Source organism: Falco peregrinus, chromosome 2 (genome assembly GCF_023634155.1).
Source record: "Falco peregrinus isolate bFalPer1 chromosome 2, bFalPer1.pri, whole genome shotgun sequence".
NCBI classification, from domain to species: Eukaryota; Metazoa; Chordata; class Aves; order Falconiformes; family Falconidae; genus Falco; species Falco peregrinus.
In genome coordinates, this window is record NC_073722.1 from 61,807,995 (window position 1) to 61,827,705 (window position 19,711).

Here is a 19,711-nt window from a genome sequence, read left to right on the forward strand (position 1 = left end):
TTGTAAAGATATCTGTTGAAGGCACAGCGAGCAGTGCTAATTTTCAGCATGGAACAAGAGACTGCCTTCTCAAAGTGTTAATCCTTGGAAGATGAAGTTTGGGAAGAACACTAAGAACATGTATATAAGCACGCTGATACGCTTACTTGAGAGCTGAAGGGACCAATCTGCAATATATTAAGACTGTGTTGTCAAGTGTCTCAGTTTTTGCATTCTGTTCTCTACTGTGACAAACCACCTCAGGAAAACACCATTTATTTAAAACAAAACAAAAAACCAGAAAACCCAAACCCCAAAATCACTCAGAACAGATTACTTCAGAGTTTAGTGTGGCATTCTCTGAACATAAGCATTAGCCATTTAATATTGAAGACTTCCGTAGAACAAAGGAATTAAATCCTGAGATCCAGCTGTTGTACTATAGTTTATTTGGTACTGCTGAAAAAGTCTGGGCAAGAAAGCAACAGCTGTTGGGTTTCAAAGGTTATTTCAGGTTTACAGATATTCCCTTAACTCTTCAAAATAAAACTGTTATGTCTCACTAATGAATACATTTAATAAGAAACTCATATAAATAAATATAGAAATCTATGTGAATCTAGAAATGGCAAAATGAAGACCTGCTTTTATAGCTGGTTCACAGGTAATAGGTACACTACTGAAGCAGCTTCGATTCTGTTTATAAGAATGTTCCTTATTAGCCTGAAGGTATTCTAAGGCTAGATCACAAGACATGAGACAATTTGATCACTCAGTCCTCATATATCACATGGATTAACAAAAAGAAGTCTGTAAAAGGACTATAGCTAGCTTATGCTAGCTAGAAAGGGAACAGAATAGTCCAATGGACAGTACAATATCCGCGAAAGCCTGATTTTTTTGTTGCTTTTCAAGAGATAAAGGAGACTTTATTTCTATAGCTCAACTCCTAGAATTTCCAATGCATAAAATATTAATTACACTGAATTCATACCGAATCTAATCTTGGTCCTGCTTCACCCCATAGAGTTTACAAAACTGTTCCAAGTTTTTCTACAAAACTTCCAGGCTTTTCTTTTGGAGAGAGGAGTAGAGACAGAAAAACTGACAAACCAAACTTATTTACAAAGGTTGAAGTTCTTAACATGAGAGAGTGAGAATTCAGTCTCAATACATCCATACTGAAATTCCTGATTAGAACTAGTCAGAGATGCGAATCCTGCAATGTGGAAGACCTGGACCAAAATCCTCGCCACTCAGCCCAGTTTTAACAAGTATTTAAACACTGCTTTTCAACCTGGAGTGCTTTTAAGCACTGGAAAAAACTATTAGCTGCTAAGAAACAAGATTTTCCTGGTTTTAACTTCACTGCAGAAGGCACCTAGCTTATTCCAGCATAGAACAGGAAATAGTTCGTTGGGTAAATATCTTAAATATTTGAAAACTATTTCCTGTATGATTCTTAAGAGAATTTATTTCCCATGAGCTCCAGAGTACAGCATTAGAAGACACTGAAAAAAAAGCAGAGTTGGTTCAACAACTGGAGAAGATTTACTTCATGGAAAAATTCCACAGATTACCACAGAATGCTTTTTTCTTTTTTTAATGGGTGTGTGAAACTTAAAATTACCCTTTAGACTATATTGAAACAGTGTTTGAAAACTGTTAGATAGAGCTTTGCAACATACATTCTTTATCAGAAATGAGGGGGTTTTGGGGTGGGTTTTTTGTTTCTTTTTTTTAATAGCAGTTTAAGATCTCGTGGGGTTTTTTTTACATGAATGGACATTCTTCTGATGAAAATTAATTTTACATTTAATAACCCTGCACCTGCAAAGCTGGGTACTCAAGGAAAACAAACAAGATCTGTCTATATTCTCTAGCAACAATCCTAGTAACATTTATGTTATACAGCAAGAAAAGTATTAAAAGGGAATATTAAGATAAAGCTATCAAAGAATGCCTGAAGTGCTGAGACAGAACCAGTTTGCTCCGTTTTCTCCATATCACTAGCATCAGTTTCATGATCTATGCTAGAACTGCCACCAAAAGCACTATTCTTCCCGATCTGTTTTTAACTCAGGTGAGCTCCCCAGTCCTACCTACTCTGTGACCAGTCATATGAGCAGTTGTGGTAGAATAGACGAGACTGTTTCAGTTGGATCTATGACTGTCTAGTTCAACTGCCTGACCAGTTCAGAGCTGACCAAAAGTTAAAGCACGCTGTTAAGCAGATTGTCCAAATGGCTCTTAAGCACTGAAAGGCTTGGGGCATCAACAACCTCTCCAGAAAGCTTGTTACAGTGTTGGCCCACGCTCTCAGTGAAGAAATGCTTCCTAATGCCCAGTCTAAAACTTCCCTGGTGCAGCTCTGAACCATTCTCACACGTCCTAGTAGTGGATACTGGGAAGAAGAGCTCAGCACCTTGCTCTCCGCTTCCCCTCAGGAAGCTGTGGAGGGCAATAAGGTCCCTGAACCTCCTTTTTTCCAAACTAGATAAGCCCAAAGTCCTTAGCCACTTCCTCACAGAACACTCCTTCCAGCCCTTTCATCAGCTTTGCCGCCCTTCTCTGGATGCATTCAAGGGCCTTCACAAGCTTCTTAAACTGTGGGGGCCAGAACCACACACAGTGCTTAAGGTAAGGCTGCACCAACACTGAACACAGTGGGATAATCACCTTTTTTTACCTGAATGATTATACTGTGGATTGCACCCCAAGCAGAAGTTTGCCCTCTTGGCTGCCAGGGCACATATGTTCACATGTGCACCAACGTCTTTTCAAGCCACCAAGCAGCAAGAACACTGCTTGCACAATTTCTTCTACAACTTACAGAAACTCTCTTGCAAGCAAGCATCCCCCCTCCCAAACAAAAACAAACTCAAAAATATCTTCTGATCAGATATGAAATGAGAAACAAAGCGCTCATAAGCCACTTGACCACATATCCATGATCAGTAGGGTAATTTACCATACCCATGCTGAAGACTACTGATGGTCAATTAGATAAAAGAATTCACTGACGATCTCAAGTATTTGACATTTCTAACTGCTGGTCAGCTCTCAGAATGACAGTCCTCCCAGTTTTTAGAGAAAGCTTACATGTTTTCACACAGTATCGCGTATCATTTTAAAACATTTAAGTTTTTTTGTTGTTGTTAAAAAAGCACAAGCACAGTGTGATGTACATTAATCCCCTGTTTTCCAGTGGTTGAAAATGCAAATACTTTGAGGGTAACCTCTATTAAAGAATCTATGACGTAAGAAGAGATGTTTATCCTGTTTCCTCCAAGTTTCAACAGTAATGACTGGGGGCATGAAAGCAAGGAGTGTTAAATGAACCTTAAAGTATGCTTCCATTAACTTTTGTTTGAACCAGAATATTGCATTAGTAAAAGCATCCTATCCCAGTGTAAGAGTTTAAGTGAGGAGCCAGCACCCACCTTCAACAACCTGCTCTAAGAGACAGCTGTTATACGGACTGTTATATTTATACCTTATTTCTCCATCTGGGCTTGTTCAGCACTACTACTCAGTTTTTCAGTAAGACCCTTGATTGAAGTTATTCCTTCCCTCAGTGTTTTATTTTCTCACAAATGGTTAAACTAAAACTAGCGGCCTTTTAACCTCCACTTTATGAAGATAAGACAACAGAATACCACCTTTCACGATGGAGCACGTGCTGGGTTTTGATGAAGCTTATTTGGTTTTCATGTCTTCTATAGCCTTTAGTAACAGATTCCCCTATGCACACTCCATCATAGTACAAACAGAGATGACATAAATCACACTGTTCATACTTAATAATACTTCACAGGTTTATCCAGCATTGCCCTAGCTTTCCTGACAAGAGTGTTATGCCTCAAGCATAAGTGTGACTTGTTATCCATAATACACCATACGTCCTTTTCAGGGTCACTAAACAACAGGATAAAGCTTTCCAATAAATATTTAGTCTTTACTCCTAAAATGATGGCTTTACCTTTGGAACTGCCAAAAAGGATAGGGGCTTTCGCTTGGCTTACATATACAGGGATTACTGTATTGTAACTTAACCTTCAGTCAATAACAGAGACATGAGACACAAATATCCACTGCCTATACACACTGCACTGTAATATAATGCACAGGTATTAGAAGTGGGTCACTTTTTCTATAGGAAGGGCTGGAGAAGGAAAAAAAAAAAAAAAGGAAAGAACACTAATACGCATTTCTAGTGGCAGTTTTGCATCCAGTTCAAAATCACATCTCACAAGAGGCAATATTTTGAGTCATACTTACATCAAGACATTACAGTAAGTGTACATGTACATTCTTTCTTGAAGTTAAGAAGTATAATAAAACATACTATGACCAAGAAATTCATGTTGCCTTAGCTTTAAAGCCAGTGCTGAAGCAATATGCCACAAAACTTTGAGAAATCACTTGTTCCACTAGAATATCATGCATGAAAAATACAGAATCCACAAAAAGGAGCCTTGTGAATTTTTTAAAACTGAAAAGGAATAAATAGCTGCAAATACATAAGTGTCTGCAGTTTTACAGGCATACTAACAGCAGTGTGTTGTGCCTTACATTGTGAAGCAGATTCTGGCTTTGCATCATTGCTGTAAATTAACGGAAAGTGGATGAAGAGCACAAACAGAGAACAGAGACCATATCCTAGAGACGCCCGCTTCTTCCATCCTTGAAGTAATGTGAGAAGCAACATTAACCACTGAACTGGACACTTAATGAATACCTTAATATTGTAATCAATTATCAGAGTGCTGGCGCAATAAACCAGTCCTGACCCTTCAGACAGAGTACACGGGGGCAAGAAACAAAAGTGGGGTTGGACCTCCTCACTGAATGAGGCTAAAAACTGTAGAGTTGACCACAGCACAGATATAAAAGAACAAAAGCTTTAAACAGCTAAAATCACTATAACAAAGCTTCTTTATAATGTCAAGGCCATAAAAAAAAACCCAGAAGATAGTAGGTCCCATTCTACATGGTACCAGCTGGCATTATTTCAGTTCATTTCCAAAAAGACCATTTGTCTCTTCTTAAAACGTAAGACATAGTACTGCAAAACACCCAAGTAGCCACACAATATTTTTGTTCTGTAAGATCTGTCTGCAACAATGAGGATGAAAAGAAAAAAGTCATCCTTAAAAAGGCAAAATACTTCACATTCATAAATGGGAAATTATACTAATGCCCTGTACAAGTTGGAAATGAATTAACTTGAAAGCCTAACATACAATCCAATTTTGGAAGCTGACTCAGTACAGGAAACTGTTCAGATTTATTAAGACAAATACTGAAATACAGCTATTTAACTGCCAAAAATACGATGCTGAAGAGCATTTGCTAAAGAATCACTGAACATTACAGCCAATTTGGAGTTCACAGTTGTGTTTTTACGGCACCAAATATAATACTTCAAGGCTATGTAACTACATGCTTTATTAGGTTGGAAAAGCTGAATCACAAGAAAAATAAAGCTAGCAAAAAGGGGAGGGAGCACTAATTACTTTGTGTATGGAAAATAGAAAGTGCCACACTAAATTTAGGGGAAAAGAAAGTTATATTTTAAGACTATCATAAGCAAGTGGAAGAAGAATTTCATTTTCTGTTTCTAGTCCAAAACCAGACTTCATTGCTTATTATGTTTCCTCAGACTAACGAAGACATGTTGCTGGCTATATCATCCTCTGCACTCTTACATAATGGGCTACGTACAAGCTCATGAAAGTTAGTGTTAGGCTATACCTGAACTCATTAGCTCAGCCAAGTATCAATAAAAGCAAGCAAACAGAATAAGCACTTTGTGCAAAGTCTTATGCTTGCTGTATGTCAGAAGCCCTGACTCTTAACAGAAGATACTGCGCAAAGTACTCTGTGACTATTAATATGTCAACATTTGATACTCAAGAGAGTAAAAGGCAAAAGCATTAGACTCACCTTATGACTACAGGAAATTAATAATGTACTGCCACAGTACCAGTTACAGGTCAGAACTGATTTACCCAGTAATTCCAGACTCAAATTCATAACATTTGCTTCACTACAGCACCTTTTTCAGAAAGACATCTGCTATTCACTCAAGGGACATAGGGCTTTCCAGTGATCTTCAGTATCTTTCATAAAGGGCTTTTCACTGACTAATTAATTACAAGCAACTTTTAATTCAGCAAATAAACACTGATGCTCAAGAAACTAATTTAGGTTGCCAACTCTGTTGAAAAGACCTGGAAATTGCCGGAAGTAGAAATGTCATCAGAAGACTTCTGTGTCTCCTGGCAAAGAGAAACTAGCACCAGGTGCCCTGATTGGCACAAACACCAAAATCAAACCCAGTATGAAGTCCTTAAAACTCTGCCAGAATTTGGAACACCATCTGCCACTTAATCGGCTGCGATTCCTCCCTCTGCCATACAAACAGACACACACATCAACACACTCAGATAATTTCAACTTCTTATTCAAGTGTAGCCTGCAGTGATACAGAGACAGCTCACACCAGAAGGGTATCTACCATGAGTCTTCAAGAAAAACTTGATATTCAGCACGATTCTTCTATTTATTTTTTTTTTAAAGCTACAACACACGAGCTTTAACCATTATACACCTCACTGTGGCTAAACAGCAAAAACTACATCCAAGTTTCACTGCCATACTTTCTTCTGGTTACAGTTAAAACCTCTTTATGCTTCACTGGAAACAGAGTGATGCACAGCATACAGTGTGTATTCTAAGAGCTGGGTAGCCAGAAGACAGTAAGTAGAAAAAAACACCCAAGATTTTTCTCCATATCCCTTGAAATTAGAATCAGCGATGGTTTACTGCAAAACTGTTCTTCCAAGAAGAGAACCAGTATATTAATACAATGTATAAACCTAATTTAAGTTGCACTACAGAAAACGTAAAAATGCAGGCAGAAAACTCACCAGAACCCAAACAAGACAGGCTTTGGTGTCCATTTCTTCCAGGAGTACTACCTATGATGAAAAAAAAAAAAAAAAAAAAAAAAAGACAGAGAGAGAATTAGACTTCAAGCCAGTAAGGGGCAATGGGGGTGCCTTGTTTTAGATTCTTTCCACATAAGCTCCTCAAACTTCTTGCGATGGCTGATGACACGTTCAACAGCAGAATTCAGCATTATAAGGTTAAAGTATTTGGAAAATACATGATGAATTCCCAATAAGCCAAACTTTTTTTCCCCATTACAGTTATCATACTTCATTTAAGCCAGGTAGCACCGTTTCATTTTACTCATTCATAGAGGACCACAGATAAAACCCAATAGTCTATACCAGCATCAGAGTTACATTTTCCACCTATATGCTCCAGTTATTTTAATTGTATAAAAGAGGTATAAATTAACAGCACTCTCAAAAGTGCTACCAATCAAGTTAGATAAAAATGAAAGCTCTGAGAAGGTTTATCTACCCTCACTCTATTGTTTGACAGTCATGTGAAAACTGACCTAAGAATCTCATTATTTCGAAGGATATTAATGTAAATGAAAGCACTTTTTCAGACTGCTAGGTCCAAGTGCAGAAGTTTATAAAAAGTCCACTGACAACACCAATCAGCTTTCTTCAGGCTTTACAAATAACGTGTGATCCTGTACGAATCCTATTGATCCGACAGGAAACAATCTGTTTCTTACTACTATCATACTTGTTTCCCTCACCTCAGCCATGCAAATGAAACTTTGCTCCCAAGGTGAAAATTTTGTTTTACAGGGCTTGCCTGAGGATTCATATCTATTCTTTTGATTTACTCTTAATTGAAATTGGTCATTTTTACCAAAGTTGAAGATAAAATATGTTTCTGTATCAGATGCTTGAAGTGGGTAAGTATTACCCTCAGCCAAAACTGCTCAGCGTGCTTTCACAAGAATCTTGCTTAAATTAAACACAAACTTGAGAAATCTAGTCTGGGTTGTGTCTTGCAATTGTAAGATCTTATAAGCAGGTGACTGACCATTGTTTAACAGACACTATCAAGCAGTCCGAGTCCTCTTGGGACACAAGTTTCAAGCAGATAGTTTGAATGCTTTTCATTTGAGTAGAAAAATTAATGCCCCGATTTTCTTACCCCCAGATAAAACAAATACATAAGGAACACTTTGCAGAACCAGTCTCCAATACCATGGACTACAAGGCAAAAGAGCAGACTGATGATCTCAATTACTCTGAAGTCATAGCACATAGCTGCTCCTTCTCAAGCCAGAGGGATTCAAGAATATAGGCAAAAAATTGACCTTACCCAACAGTTGATTATCTCTAGCCTCACTGACTTTCCTTGCTGAGTGCAGTGGCCCAGATGATTTTGGTGTGCACTGGTTCAGTGAAGCAGGCCTGGCCTTGGCTCCTAGAAGCAAAAGCTTAGATCAGGTTTAAAAGTAGAGCTATGTCAGCAATTAAAGACATGCCCAATATTACATATTTACAGTTAAGCAGAAGATGCACAGATCTACTCAAATAAACCAAAGATACCTTCTAGAAACTGTAAGCTATATTTAAACTTAGCTTAGCTTTACCAGAACTCACCAGAAGAGATAAAAAGATAGTTTTAATACAGCTTCTAAGCAGAAGAAAACAGTTACAAAAATATTGGCTGAAAGGGACCTCCAGAGGCCAGCTATCCTGCCTCCCACTCAGAGCAGGGCCACCACCAAGACAAAACCAGCTGACCATGTTTTTGTCTAGCTGAGCGTTGCAAACTCCAGGAAAAGCAGCTCCATGGCCCTGCTGGATGATGCTGCCTCTCTCACTCCACAATTCGCAATAATTTCCCCTTGCTATACCACCTGGTAGTACTGAGAAGAGTTTGGCACCATCACCTTTGTAGCTGTTCTTTTCAAGTTATTGCAGACTGTTAACAACCTTTCTCCTTACTCTCCTTTTTGCGTGACTACCCAAGCTCAACTCCCCCAACCTCTTCTCAAAGGTTATGCGGTCAGAGATCCTAACCATCTTCCTAAGTCTCTTGAACTGGAAAGGAAACACAGAGTAGTCTCCAAGTAACACCAAACCTAGGAGGGAATACCAGCTTCTTCTGGCCACACTTCTCTTGCAGGTGCTGAAGGCGTGCTTCTAGCACCCAGATCACTGAAGATGTTGAGCAACACATAGTTGTCACATGTGTTGGGACCCCAACAGAAAGCATTAACTTCTCAGACAGCCATATAATCTGTGTTTGTTTCAAAGTGATTTACAGTTTGTGGCAAATTCTGTTTCTTTTCACTGTTTACCACTTTAGAGCATGTCATTATAGTGTGACATTTGGCAGGCATCTCTTCTATTTATTATCAGTTATGTCAGATACCAGCTTAAAACTTAAGCCTAAAGCAGGAGCATAGTATTTGATTAGGTTTATCCAATTACAACAACCAGTTCACCACAAAGATGGTCAGAAGCAAGCTGATTATAACTAGGATTTAGGAGAGAGAGACAGAAAGCTTGTTTATCTGCTCCCATTATGTCTTTAATTTTGACTAGACAATGAGTTGTCAGCTGCTGTTTGTGGTTTGAGTGGAGAAGCACTGCTGGCCAGTCAAGGGGTCCTGGCTCAAATAGGAATAGGAACCAGAAGAGTGTTTAATAAAAAGCCAGAAAGTACGTTTAAATTAAACGTTTCCTTTAGCAGCAGAAGATTAAGCACAATTGTCTTATCCTCATTAAAAACTAGAGCAAACCTCTCCTCCTACTTCAGCCAGTATCAATAAAAAGCAGCATGAAAAGCTTAGCTGTTTCTGTCCCATGTTTCCAAGGGAAGAGTTCCAATGTCATTCATCTGCAATACCTTACTCAAAAAAATACCCCCATCCCCCAAGGTCCTTTCGTTCCTGAAAGGGGTGAAGATAAATGCAAAATCTACGTGAGGACGAGGACAAGGACAACCAGCCACTCAGGATAAATTCAAGATAGGTCTACCCCGCAGATCACCAGCAGCCAGAGTCTGTACCTGAGCTGTGTGACAGAAAATAACTCTTATTGAAACAAATACACTCCACGTGATGACAATCACCATGTAGCAAAGTGCATTTAGTCCCTGTGCCATGTAATCCTTAGCCATGTCTCAGTGCAGACCTCCTCCTCATTTGTCTGAAATACCCCAGTCAGTTATGACAATACAAAGCATATTTTAGCCTTCCTATGACATCTCACAAAACTTGAAGCACCACTGATATGATTTTTACTTCATCACATTATTTGTCCAGAGACTGCTTTTTAATAAATGCTGCTTCAAGAGACAGCCACCTGCAAAAGGTAAGGTACCATAACAGCAGTAACTATAGTTTCACTCTGTCTGTAAACAGACCCATATACCTTTAGGAGTTGACTTCAACGAGTGTAATCTAGGTCTTGGTACTGCTTTCAAAGGGACAGTTCCCGAAGCACCATTCTGGCAGGCCGGTTTTGAAGGCCATTCTCCATTCTTGATGAGGACTGTGGCACTTGCAGCTGCAACACAGAATGAGAAAGAATTTGTTCTAGGCAATACCTAGCCTAGGGAACCAAGCCTCTTTTACCCGAGGCTACAGTTAAGAGAAACACAAGTTGGTATGAAAATATTATGATCCCCTCTGATAACTTCAGTACAGACTGATGAACTCTAACAGATCAGTCTGTGACTGTTACAAACATCTCTGAGAACTAGACATACAGCTTTGACCTATGCATAAGGGGGGAACATACATAAAAGTACATTGATTAAGATATGTAACAACAAGTCTGGTTTTGCTCTGTGAAGCAAACACAGAACACATTTCAGTTTAAGCCAAGAAAAAGCACCATAGTAAACGAAGACCTTCTGGCTACAGAATTGACTCAAAAAAGCATACAAAACCAAATGTGACTCAGACAACTTCCTCATGTAACATCTTCCCCTCTTCTCTCTCATTTGGACTGAGTGTGCTGCTTAGATGATACGGTGCACATACCACCAGACGACTCTGCACCCCTTCTCTCCTCTTTGTGGAGCACTAAAAACATGTGAGCCCAGATGCAGCCACCAGCTACCAAACAAGTTTTAAGAAAGGTTCGTGTAGTCTGTTCATAACCGCAACCTCCTCAGTGACAGCAGACCTCAGAAGATGGCACCCACCACCCCAAGAGAACTGAAGCCATACAGCAAAATACTCCCTGCAAAAAGATGCAGACAGACCCAAACTTGGAAAGGCAGGAAAAAAAGCAATTGCTATCTCACATCAAAATAAGATTTCCAACTAACAGGGCAGTTGCTGTAGAAGATGTTTTGTTCCATTTCAAAGGACCTTGAGAGAGAGGTTTGGGCTTATTGTCATCATAAAAATTTTTCCTTGAGAGAAAAAGGAAACTGAAGTTTGGGGAAAGTATTGTTTCATTCTTCCAGAAAAAAATATGAAAATACTTCTAAATTAAGTATAGGTTGAGTATACTTCTGTTCAGGTACTAAAAGTTAATGTATATTGACACATTAAAGAGTAAGAAATTGACACTGCACACACCAGAGACAAGCAAAACCTAGAGTCACACTGGAATAGTTTCTCACATTTGCTTTTTTCTCTAGTCATTTAAATAAATAAAAAAAGGGGAGGAGGCATGTCATATATCATCAGGTTTGCCTCAGAGATTACCTTAAAAATAAAATCAGCCTTATTAAAACAGTAATGTGAACTACATATCCAATACTGTTCCTCAAAAGATGGAACACACAGTCTTGAGATTAATTTAGTATCTTTAAATGCACTAGCAAAAACCATGTAAGTTAACTGCTTAAAAATATGCTTTTTGGCGACTAGTCAATAAATTTTCAATCACAGCAAAAGAGACAAAACTGCTTTCCCTTTTAGAAGCATATGTAACTGAAGTCCTCCTCTTTTTTTTTTTTTTTAATAAAGCTGGAGCCTTTCTAAAGGCAAAAAATTAATAATCTATATAGATGAGGAACAATTTGCATAGCACATCAATAACACAGTTATTCTGCAGGAATCTGACCCTGATCCACATCAGATGATTCAAGCCAATTTGTTTTAGTAAAGCATGACACCCAAAGCAATCCTGAACTTTTTCCATAGATCATTAAATTAAGATTTTTTTCTCAAAGTTCACTGCCAGCAGCTAACAACTGCCTACAAACTGCTGTGGTACCTTCTTACAAATCAGAAGCATGCCACACAAGTAACACTTCGGGTAAGCAAGCACACTTCTGGTGCAAGCCTAGTTAGGGCACTTTTTGTCCTATTAGAAGCTCTGGACTCACCCAACCAGGCTGCGTGCAGGAAAAAAAGGCAAATTTGCAAAGTTTGGTCACTAAACAATTCAAAAATGGTTATTCATAGAATTAGAAGTAACTCCTGCAATCTTGATGAAAGACAGGCATGAAGTGATCTCACCCCAGCTCAGATCTGAAGGGTTTAAAACCTCAACACACTAAAATAATTTTAGTGAAGTATTGATTGTACTAGAAATACAGCTCCAGGTCAACTGCTAGGATTGGCTTTTTAACTTCTGAAACACTCTTTCCTTTATATGCAATTATTCTAATGCAATGCAAATTTGAATCTTGTTCTTAACCTCAGAGTTTAAACTTTTCATTATGTTTGGATGGTAGTTTTTTTAGTTCAGGACTGAAACTGATAAGATTTCCTTACTGTAAAGAATTCAGTTTTTCAATGCTCAAACTGACAGCTTGCATGCAAAATATGCTTTTATTAACAACAGTATTTCAAACTTATTTCCAAACTTCTCAAATAGTAAGTCTTTTTAGAGAAAAGAATCATAGAACTCAAGTGCTCACTAGACAAAAAAACCACCCTAATGCCGCCACAGGAAATTACCAGTCCAAGGCATCCCACAACAAAGGGTTGAGCTGACACAGCAGGAGAAACGCTCTTTTGTAATTTTTCTCTCTGCTAACACAAGGCAAACTCCTTAAGCAAAACAAGTCAAGCATCTTTGTCAATTTAATACTGTTGATAGCACAGCAGTTTTTCATAAATTTCATTATATTCACAGCATAAGCCTCCCAATCTTTGTGTCCCACCAATCTAATAAAAACATTTCAGCTTTACAAGTACATATTTTTTCCCTGATGTTACTGTACAGTAGACTAAATGAAAGAATAAAAAAACCCAAGAACAGCACTGTACTTAATACTAGAATACAAAGTAAATTCATTAGTTCTTTCCAATTTGATTCAAAGACGTAAAAACTTCACTTTACTAACATATGAATTACATGTAACCTAAACTCATTATACTCACAAAACCTGACCATCAGACATAAATCATTCTCATCAAGTGTAAGAAATTAATGAAAGAAAAATCATCTCCCAGACAATCAGCAAGTCTAAACACTCCATACATCTACCAGCCTTCACAAAACAAAACACATACTTTAAAATAGAAATCAAAAGGAATACAACATACTTCTTTTCCCAGTAAACGTGGCTAACAAAGGAATAATACAAAAGCTGTAAGATCCCACTACCAGCAGTGTCAGTAAGGTAATATCATAGTGGCTTCCCGAGTCAGTCGGTGGTGTTAGGGTAGAATTGATGAAAATAACAGGAGAAAAATTAGTTTCTGTGCAACTGCGGAGTCCTCCCGGTATAGTCATTTAAAAAAAGATCAAAGCAAGCTTAAAGCCTAAGAGACTGCAGCCATGTTCAAACTCTCATATTGCTCTTTGCTCTTCGTGAATCCAAGTGGAAAAAATTGTAAGCTTGAAGGCAGTGGACAAAACAGATTAAACCAGCTAGCAAATCAGGCTAAATAAGGAAGTCATCTGTTTGGATAATTAATCTGAATACACTTTGTTATGAAGGGATGACCCCTTTCCTTTGTAAATCAGGGAGTAAAATGAAGAGACTACAAAGCTGCTCAAGAATTCTAGATACAGTGCTAAACCTGAACAGCAAAAGTCAACATGGCTGTCACAGTAACCGAGCCGACCTGATTACACAGGAACATGCACTGCATATTTTATTACACATCCTCTTATTCCTTTGAGAAATATGTTAGGTTTTAGTTTTTTCATGAAGGCATTACGGGGGGGGGGGGGGGGGGGGGGGGGGGGGGGGGGAAGAGCAACTGAGAAAATTTAGTTACTTATCTATGTACACATATGCGCATACATAAACTATAGATGTATGTTAAATCACAGTTCTCCTTTTTCAGTCCATTGAAGGGCGGTTTTAAATGACATCTGGCACATAGGAAAGGCCTTTGCCCAGTCTCCAATATGTAACAGATGATGCAATTGTAACAAAAATTTGAATGTACTCATTTGAATATGTATAGCTGGGGATACTAATATGTCTGCCAGTTGCATGTTATTTCCTTATTTTTGCCCCTAGAACTACTACAGCAGCTGGTACAACCCTTTGCAGAGCTTCAAATCAAAGCAAGTTGCTGTTAGTGTTTTCTTTCCTAGTTTTAATCAAGATGGATTTGGTTTGAGTGCTTACAGTTACCTTAGAAATTACAGAAGTCTACCCATGCAAAGTTTTACCTTCTAAAAGCAGTTTCACTTATCTGCTTTTGATCCCATCTACACATTTTGTCTTAAAAACTCTGAAAGCTGCTATAATCTAGACCTGGAAGAGCATTTAGGATCAAAAGCCTGTAACATTTTGTGCCCAAATATTATGACATTCCACTGTTCAGACTTATTTCTTATTACACTACATGTAAATACAAGGGAACTTTCGCTCAGGAAGACCCACTGGTTTTGTAATGTTTCAGAATAGGAGCTGTACTGAAACCTCTACTCAAACTAAAATCCAAGGCTCAAAGCTCCTTCAGGGGTGACAGATCTCAAGAAGGAAAATTTTAAGTTAAGAGGCAAAAAAGAGTAAGACCTAGAACTTTTAAGTAGTACAATGAGAATTAATGCAGGCCTTTTGTCAGACAGGACTCCCTTCGTGGAGATGTTTTTTGACAAGCAGCTGATGCTGGCTATCAGGTAAAATGCATAATCCTGATGGATACTTACAATTACTGCTGAAAAGGCTTCGCTCGCTCTGACTGCTGCTGACTGATGAGACGCTAGGCGTTCTCTCAAGCACTGATCTTTTGACAGGCACTTTGGGTTTGGCTTGTGGTTTACTGGAGCTAGCCCAGGAGGCTGGAGAATTCTTCAGAGAGGCATGCTTCTCTCTTGGCAAAGATCCTGTACCTGTCAATTGGGGAGAAAGGGGAGGGAAAGAAAACAACAAAAGGGATTTGGAAAGAAGCTTAAACAATTGCCTCATCTATGTATATGCCTACAAGTAAGAAGATTTACATGTTAAAAATACATATAAAAAGGCTTAATCTACCTCATATTGACATAGTAAAAAATGCTGTAAATGCAGAAAAATATTTTCAGGGATTTAAAGAATCCCATTTTACCTCCATATTGATATCAGGAACAAGTCAAGAGCTTTACAGACTAGCCTTCAAGGAAGATACTTGCATGGCACAAAAACAACAACAAAAAAATATCTTTCTTGCATTCTCCTCTTCTGTGTATTATGGTTAGCTGTACCAGTGATGCCATTAAAATATAACCTCTGGCTCAAAGGACAATCCAAGAAAGAATCTTTTTTTTTCCCACACCCAAAACAGGGCACTCTAAAAGGTAATATCCTTCTAAGGACAAAGACAGCACGAGAATATCAGATTGTGTTGTACTCGCATACTATGCTGAAAAGTGACTAGATCTGCAGAACTAGTTAAACAGCACTCCCCAGAACCAAGTTCTTAATGACCAACAGGTGCAGACACATTTTTTGCTTTAATTGCTGTTTTTCATTTGAGCTTGTTGAAAGCAAATGCCTATTAACTAAGTTAATCAAATAGGAAGAGTATCTTCTATAGAGGCAGGCGGGGCCACTTTCAGATGGGAGCTTATTCTTGTGCTATTAAAAGAGCAACTCCACTTTCTGCAGGAAAATCTGAGTTTAGTTAAATTAAGCTTTTAGTTTATTTCTGAAAAAACATATACCCAGATTAAAACTACAATGGCCCAAAGGAAGTTACATACACATAGACTTGTCTTGACAGCACTGAGTTGACTTCTATCAGCTCTGATGTCAAGAATCCTTACACAGTCCTCTGAATAACTATGGAAAAAGGTTTTCATTTTTGTACAAAACCAAAAAGAGATACAGAAGATAGACTTACATATATTTTTTAAAAAAAATTTGTTACAAGGTAGTAAACAAAGTATATTTTACAAAGTATCTTATCTTCTGATGTCATTGCTATTTTTCAAGTCTAACAGGTGTATTTTATCTTGAAAAGAGACAACTACAGTATTTCAGATTTGACTGAAAACAATCAAGTGTCTATACAAAGGGAATACCCTTCCCTTTATTCTTGTCACTATAAACCACATTTCAATTTTGCTTAAGCTATATAAGAGACTTTTGAAATATGACAACATTAGCTAGTAATTCCACTTTATTCAACACCAGTTTTTGCTGCAGGGTCTCTACTCTTAAAATACTAATGATCAAGGAGGCATGACATTAAGGGGACTACATTAAGATTTAGGCAAGAAAAAGCACTGATGCCCAATGTCTGCCTTTCAACAGTAGGTGGTGGTACAGGATTAGATACCTTGACTCAAAACATCCTGCATCAAGCAGCCAAAACAGGAACAGCACTAGCAAAGGCAGGTATGTCCGAGCTTTTTTTCCTGAGTTCAGAATCAAGTCAGTAACAAAAAAAGCCGTACATATAACCTATACTAAACACACATTAGGATATTAGATAGTACTGATCACTGAATTTCGATGACACATTACACGTGCTTTACATCAGACCTCTCTTTGGAAGTGCAATTTTAATATTTGTTTGGTATTACTATGAAGAACTATGTTTCTGTATATGGCTTTACTGTAGCCTTATAGCTAAATCTCCAGAACAAAATTATCACCCATATTTTAGAACTTTTTTGTAAGCTACTGCAATGGACACTTGAATATATCCAACTCACTACAGAGAATCCAACCTTTGTCGTGCTATCAGAACACCACAAACCACAAGCTCACACTTACTGAAAACACCTCTGGGAACACAGCACTCCAGACAACATACCTGAAATAATTTGTTTTTACAAAAAAAAAAAAAAAAAAAAAAAATCTGTGACATCTGAACTTCAACTTCATACAACAAATGTGACACCTTCATAAAACTTTTCACATTGTTTTCTAAAATTTTCATTAACAGATCAACATACCAGAAGAGTAATTAATCCAGACCAGTCAGAAATTCCTTTTCTAAATACCCTCTCCACAAAAATAGGTGCAAAACCAAACCCCAGCCCCCCCCCCCGAAAACAAACAAACAAACAAACGGCACTGTACAAAGTGCGTATTAAGTTTGTATGACTTAGTAAGTTAAAGCTTTAAATTTCAAAAATCAGCCAGAGGAACAAATGCAGCTTATCAGCTGCATTTTATTGTTTAAAGATGACGGTAGCATGCTTGATTGCTATTGAGCTGGACTTGTTCATCCAGTTCAAAAGGTAAAGGAACCAAATCCTGTTTTCCTCACAGTGGTTTTCACTCAAGATGGGTCAAGGCAAGGATAAACCCTCACTCTTGTCATACAGCATGTTCCCTATATATGATTTCCAGCCTCCTCTGCAGACACTGGAATGCAGCAGTACTCTAAACCAGCTGTGGACTCAAACCCATTCAGTGAGCGCAGGAAGCTCTAGGATGTCCACTTCCAGAAGCACACCAAACAGATGATCTTTGCTCTTTCTTAGTTCTACCGCTCAGTACTTTCCAATATAAGGCTTCTATTGAAGTGATTGCTCAAGCACTCAAATACATGTTTCAAAAGCCCAGCTCAAGTGAGAATTTAAGTCAGGACACAGGATCATTAAGCAACTACCCTTGGTGTTATTTCAACCAGCAACAATGGTTTTACAAAGTATTTTTGTAACTACCATTCCCCAAGAAGTCAACCAGAATTAAATACAAAGGTTTTGAAGACAGAAGCAGGAAGATACAGTATATAAACAAAAGTACTAGAAACAAGCACAAAAGCAGGATAGCTAGTGAACAAGCAATAGCATCAACGTAACAGGCTTTCATCAGTTATTTAATCTAGTCACTGAAGTGGAATACTAGAAATATCACATTCCTATACAGTGAAGTAATGAGTTGGCAATTCTTCAGAAAAAATGTCTCTATGCAACAACCACGTTACTTCAAGTATGTTAAAGCATCTCTTGTATTGGAAAGGAAATAAGCAAAGAACAAAGCTCATTTTTCAAGAAGCTCCGAAGTCAGATTTCATATCCTTACTCAAATAATCATCCTCTCGTATGAATTCCTCATAGGCAGTTATTGTCAAGAATAAATTAAGGCTTCCTTTAAATAGTACTGAAGCCTAAAAAATTCAAATTGAGAGAATAACCATATGCTAGTAGTGGTGGACTTGGGACTTTGTTACCACCAGACCGATTGTAAAGTTGAGTATGCATTGGCCAATTCTGAGATTCAGTGTTCACCATTTCAAACCATCCTGACACATTTCACATCTAAAACCGAGCACAGAGCAACCAGCATTCATGGAGCTATACAACTGGTTGCAAGCCTTTCCTTCCCGAACAGAAACTTAGGGCAGACTAAAAGCAAAAGGAGTCTTTGGAAGGATGCTTTTTGTTGTTGCTGCTTTCATTTAACCCTAAAGTTAGTGGTAATAGTTGGTCTGGCCTTTCAATTGCCCTATCTCTTGAATATGTTGAATTTGGAATTTTTGTCATGCTTTTCTGATTTTTCCTACAAGTTTAAAAATCTAGGGGGCTCTATTTTAGATGTGCTAACTTCTTATCCTTTTAAAAACATAATTTTAGGCATAATGGAAAAGCACAGTCTAAAGCTACAGTACAAAGTGTTTATAAAGGAAGGGGAGTAAACCTTCAAGAAAACATGCTATTTTTTTTGGCATCTACTGAAAGGAGCAAGTAAATCATGGAAAGACAAACTGGACTTTGATATTGTCTCCAGCAGACTGACCTTAACATAGCTATAGGAGCATGTACAGTTGCTATTTTGAGCACTGTAAAGCAGTAGCAACACTAACAGATTTCTGATGGCTGCGAGCTCCCCAAGTTGCCCACTTAACCGTTCAGCAGTATTAGTTATACCATATTATGCTATACATGTATCAGCGTTCCTTCAAGGAATAAAGAGTGGTCACAGCACATTCCGTAATTCTACTGAAGATGTACAGATAACCTCTTTCTAGTTATCTCTCCCTTTTAAAGTCCCAAATTATTACCAAAATTAACAAAGAAAAGGCAGGACACAGTTATGTTATGTTGCTAGCAATGCCTCAACTGCTAAACATAAACATGGACAAAGACATGGAATGTTAAGTTACTGCTGGGTCTCAAAATATTTACATGAGAGAGATTTATTTGTTTAGAGGTAACAGCTAATCAGAGAACAGCTGACAAGGCAAGACCCAGTCACCCATCCGATGCAGACTTCCACAGTACTGTTCCCATTCACCTACAATCCTTAGGAAAGCACTCCTTTTTGACACAGGTATTGAGGAACCAGCAGCAAGCTAGGTGCAAAAATGTACCTGGGCTGCCAGCAGCCATGCAGGTAGGTATTCATGTGTTCCTCCTCTTGCAGCTCAATATTCTCAGACTAAAACTGGGAAAATGATCATCAGTGCTACAGAGCCTTATATTAGCAGTTAACAACAACCAAACCAAATCTTTTAATTCTCTCAAAC

At 38.1% G+C, this 19,711-nt stretch overlaps 1 protein-coding gene across 5 annotated transcripts in view; it reads right to left on the reverse strand.

The window, feature by feature from the left end:
• MTUS1 (microtubule associated scaffold protein 1) overlaps positions 1 to 19,711 on the reverse strand; it is a 130,794-nt gene that overhangs the window by 62,458 nt on the left and 48,625 nt on the right. For all 5 annotated transcript variants that reach the window (XM_055794281.1, XM_055794282.1, XM_055794280.1 and 2 more), the window contains 4 exons: positions 14,958 to 15,140; positions 10,308 to 10,442; positions 8,242 to 8,346; positions 6,915 to 6,965 (listed from right to left, as the gene is read on the reverse strand). In XM_055794281.1, the coding sequence (XP_055650256.1) occupies positions 6,915 to 6,965; positions 8,242 to 8,346; positions 10,308 to 10,442; positions 14,958 to 15,140 (474 nt within the window). The remainder of the gene's footprint in view (positions 1 to 6,914; positions 6,966 to 8,241; positions 8,347 to 10,307; positions 10,443 to 14,957; positions 15,141 to 19,711) is intronic.